At 36.1% G+C, this 4900-nt stretch overlaps 1 protein-coding gene across 1 annotated transcript; it reads right to left on the bottom strand.

Moving 5' to 3' along the window:
- Positions 1-3512: 3512 nt before the first annotated feature.
- On the bottom strand, positions 3513-4622 carry LOC122290964. Its single transcript, XM_043098624.1, has one exon. The coding sequence runs from the start codon at positions 4620-4622 to the stop codon at positions 3513-3515; it is 1110 nt and encodes a 369-aa protein (XP_042954558.1).
- Between the last annotated feature and the right edge of the window lie 278 nt (positions 4623-4900).

Here is a 4900-nt window from a genome sequence, read left to right as displayed (position 1 = left end):
CTCTCTTTGGAGATACGGTAAGCCTCTCTCTTTTCTCCCTTCGTCTTCTCTCTCTTCTCCTGTCATCTTCTCTAGGTAATTTTTCACTCTCTCTTAAACTTCTCAAGGTCTCAAGGCTAATGAAACTTTGTGAAATTTCTCTAGGGTCTTGAGGCTAATGAAGCATTGAAAAATCTGTGTTGTGCCATCAGGGTGAGTTTTTTTTTTTATTATAATTTTTCTTTTTGTTGATTTGATTTCAAAGTGGAAATGGAAAATGTGAATTTGATCATGAAGCTTTGGTGAATCTTGTGTAAATGAAAAATGTAAATCTATGTAAATGAAAAATGTGAATATGTGTAAAAGCTATGGTGAATCTATGTAGATGCTTTGGTGAATCTATTGTCTATGTAGATGGGTAGTCAGTAGATTTGACTGTGAATATGGAAAATGGGTAGATGCTCTATGAATTTGTGAAATCTTGTGAATCTAGTTGTGTATAATAATATGTCTAATTTTGTTTATATTCTTATGGTTATGTAATCTAGTTGTTTGTTTGTGAATCTGTAATGTTTTGTTTGATTCTAGGTAGATGCTTTGTGAATTTAGAAAATGGGTTGATGCTTTGTAAATTTGTGAATTTATGTAATTTTGTGAATTTGGTTGTGTACGATAATAACATGTTTAGTTTTGTTTAAAATCATTGTGGGAGTGTAATTTGGTTGTGTTGCAAATCTTTTTTATTACTAATTTTATAATATGATCATGAAGTTATTTTGTTTGTGTTGTGTTGTGTTTTAGTTTTTAAATCATGAATGTTGGAGGTACAAGAATACATACGTCCACCTATGCATCTTGTCCAAAAAGACCACAATAGCCTATTGAGGCTCCCATTATCAAAGATTTTAGTGAACCATTAAACCCTTCGGTAGGCACTCCTACTACTTTTCGTTCTACCATCGCCCTCCACCAAGTAGTAGAAACCCCAATGTTCATGACATGTATCTAGTTTTCCTAACGGAGAACATTCACCTCGTTGGTGAGATTTTCAACAAGTCGATCCATGGCCGCTATCCTAGTCTCCATGTTTATCGATGCTGCTTCTTCTTGGTCCTGCACCAACTAGGAACAGGTCTTTGCAGGCATACGAAGACATGTTAAAGTTTTCCAAATCCTATAGATGACACCACTGTTGATGACTTGTTTCGTATGCCTAAGGACCGAGCTCTTAGCGATTCAAGTCTTCAGTCTTGTGAGCCTGCGACTACAAAGAAAAAGTTGCGAATGGGCGACCCTTCGGTGGCCTAGGGAGCTTATGATGCCTACGTTAGCGATAACCCTCAGGTAATATGGGACAACATGAATATAGCAAGTAAACTCTTAGTTAAGAATTCGATCCCTTTACCTAATGGCTGGGATGTTTTTATACCCAGCCCTAGAGGTTAAACGACCATACCCTGTGGACTGGGTGCAGAGGTGTCCCTTCCTCCGCCATGCCTCCTTTAATGCGGCGTGACCCTCTAGTTTAAGTAATTAATGCGGTATGATTTCCTGGTGAGTCCCTTTAATGCGGCGTGATCTCTTGGTGTTATTCTGAGGTCCATTCACTTCCCTCTGGCGTGCTTCTCTCCCCTTTTGCTGGTTTGGCCTTCCGCACTCCCTGTGTAATGTCTCATCCAAACCTAGATCCGTATACCCGTCTTACATGGGTCACGAGTCCCGATTAGGTTGCTAAGGGAATTTGTGGGCCTGAGTTTGGTTTTTTGGGCCTCCTGGGATATAGAGAAACCTCTTGATGTCTGGTCTGGGCTGATCCTCATGGGCATAAGGCCTCGAGAAAAATCTCTCGAATAGTTACCCTGCCAATTCTTATCAGACTAGGCTGATGGGAATTTTCCTCCTTCTGTCTAATGTTGTCACTCGTCGCTTTTACCTGGCTGACTGAATGAAATTACCTATCGTCTGATTATTCCAAGTGTTAGATCTTAGCCCTCCCTTCATCGTTTCGAATACGGCTCCCGAGGATTTGACCTCGGTACCCGATGATGGTCATTCCATCTTTTCCACAATGATAGCTATGAGACGTTTTCTTTCTTTCGTGACTATGTTGCATGTGCGGGGCTTTAAATCGCTCTTTCTTTATGTACCAATGTTTTGAATACCGTACCGGATGCCATACTGGTCAAGGCACTGAAACGAAATATTTCGATACCGGTACCATTTCGTATACCGTTTTGGAATATATTTTGATACAGATACCGTTTCGGTATCGATACCATTTCGGAATAGTTTATACCTGAATAAATTTTATATATAAGCATTTACTGTATTCCAAAATAATAACAAAATAAGTCATAAACTCAATACTTCTTAATACAAGTCTTAAGTTTTAAGTTACAAACTAAATAAGTTCTTAATCCAACCATTAAAATAAAATCACTCATCCTTATCAAAAAGACAATAAGGATCAAGATTCAATATGTTAATCAAAATATTTTCATCAACGTCACCACCATCATCAACATCAACATCAACACCAACATTATTAACGTCTTCCTCATTTAGTGAGATTAATGGCTCCTCAATGCTTGCCCAATCTAAATTTTCTCCATCAAGAAGCTCAAATTCTTCACTCACTCATTCTTCTATCAAGTCAATGTTTTTAAGGTTGATTGGATCTAAAGCATCTCTTCCCTTTTTTATGCTCATGTCAAAATAAAATCAAACTTAATAAAGAATATTATATATATTTTCAAAAGGGAAAGACATTAGTATTAAAAAAATTTACCTCTCTCGCAGCTTCAAGTTATAACAAACAAATACTAAGTCATTCAAACGTTTATGCACTAATCTATTTCTCTTCTTCGAATAAATAAAATCAAATGTGCTCCAGTTTCTCTCACATCCAGTTGCACTACAACATTGACTTAGTACTCGAACAGGAAACCTTTTAAGAGTTGGAACCTCACAACCAAATTGGGTCCACCATGCAACTATAACAATAATGCAATTATAAATTATTAATTAAATACAAGTAAAATAAAATAAGATAAAATTTAAAGCACAAAGTCACACTATTTAACAAATGATATTAATAAATGATAATACATGGATTAAGCTTATCACGTTGGCGGATTGCTAAAGAATGTCCAAACTCACCTACTGCATTATTATACAAGTCAAGTTCTGCAATGATCTTGTCTTGATCATCGGGATCAAGTTCCATCTTCATAACAAAACTATTGAAGCCTCTTATAACATCATTTTTTTTTTTTAAAGTTGGGGCTATAGAAAATTTCAAGGTTAAGAAGACAACCCGCCGCATGTAATGGACTGTGAAGCTGCTTATCCCATCTAGAATCAATGATCCTGGTGAATGGACTGAATACACTAACTTTGTTATTAGATATTACTTTTATGTTCTCTTTGACTCTTTCCATTGCATCATACAAGTATTCCATTGTAGGCTTCTCATCCCCGTCAATAAGTCGTAGAAAAGGCTCACTAATTTTAACAATAAATTGACATTGAGCCTAAAACTCTTTATCTTCTAAAACAATCACAGCTATCTCTTTCCCTATGATGCTTTTAAAATGACTTGATGCAATCCATTTATCACACGTAAACATTTGTCTCAGTTCTTTCTTAAACAAGAGCAAGCATTGGATACTTAAAAAATTTGTCGCAAACCTTGTAATTGCAGGACGACACAAATCATGACCTTTGGTGAAATCTTTTCTCATCAATGCCAAAACCCAACCATGGTTATAGATGAACTTTGTTATCTTTTTTGCATTTTTTATATTATCATCAATAATGGAAAAATATCTTGGATCAGAAAAATTCTTCAACATCAAATCTATGCAATGAGCTGCACAAGGGGACCAGTATAAAGAGCCATACTTCTGCTGTAACTTTTTTCCTACAGTTTTATAGCTTGCATCATTGTCCGTTATGAACTGCATAAGATTCTCAGCTTCAATTTCTTGAAAAACCTCATCAAAAATATTAAATAATGTTTCAGCATCTTTTCTAAGGCCAGATGTATCAACAGACTTCAAGAACATTGTACCTTTCGGATAATAAACTAAAAAGTTGATTATTAATTGTTGCTTCTGATTTGTCCAACCATCTGCCATTAGTGTACAATCAGTTTTATTCCAAATCTTCTTAATTTGTTGCAAATACTCTTGAACCTCATTCACAGCCATTTTTGACAAATTTCCTCTCAACTCATATAAAGAAGGGCCCTTGAATCCTTGCCCGATGGCAGTCATGGCATCGATAGCTGGTTGATAAAACTTGGATTGAGCTGCATTAAAAGGCAGATTAGAATCATACCACCAGCGTGCTATAGCCATCTTTGCTTGTGTAAGCATCTCATTCGAACACATAAAACTCTTAATTGAAGGTTGGGCTCCATGAATTGTTCTTGAAGCAAAAAATCTACTTAATCCCCCCACTGATTTTCCAGTTCCAGATTCTCTCAACTTCCATTTACCTTTTGAAAGATGAGACTGTCCCTCCTTACTATTACTATCATCAATATCATCAGATGTTAAATCTATATCGCTTTCAATCTCCGAGCTTATTTTTCTTTTATTCTCTTTGCTTCTTTTCATTTCATCAATCAACTCATTCATTTGTCATTTTACATCTTCAGAGACCTTTTTACATGCTTCTAAATTGCCTGGAATCCCAGCTAGATGATACTTTAACCGAGTGATCCCGCCACCTCTAATTACTTTATTACAATATAAACAATCAGTATTATTTCTTGCCCCTGGCACTGCACGTGCATGGGCCCATGCTAGATCTTCTGATCTTACAGGAGTAAGTGTTGTAGATGTAGCACCGGTTGATTGACAACTAGACATTTTTATATCCCTATATAATAATTCATAATTCAACATTTATTCAA

Source organism: Carya illinoinensis, chromosome 13, assembly GCF_018687715.1.
Source record: "Carya illinoinensis cultivar Pawnee chromosome 13, C.illinoinensisPawnee_v1, whole genome shotgun sequence".
Classification (NCBI taxonomy): Eukaryota; Viridiplantae; Streptophyta; class Magnoliopsida; order Fagales; family Juglandaceae; genus Carya; species Carya illinoinensis.
The sequence above is the reverse complement of the archived record's forward strand: the minus strand, read 5'-3'. Positions and strand labels throughout refer to the sequence as shown.

Bases quoted from the DNA above. Each gene is read 5' to 3' on its own strand.
- LOC122290964 (XM_043098624.1), bottom strand. From the start codon at position 4,622: ATGAATGAGTTGATTGATGAAATGAAAAGAAGCAAAGAGAATAAAAGA.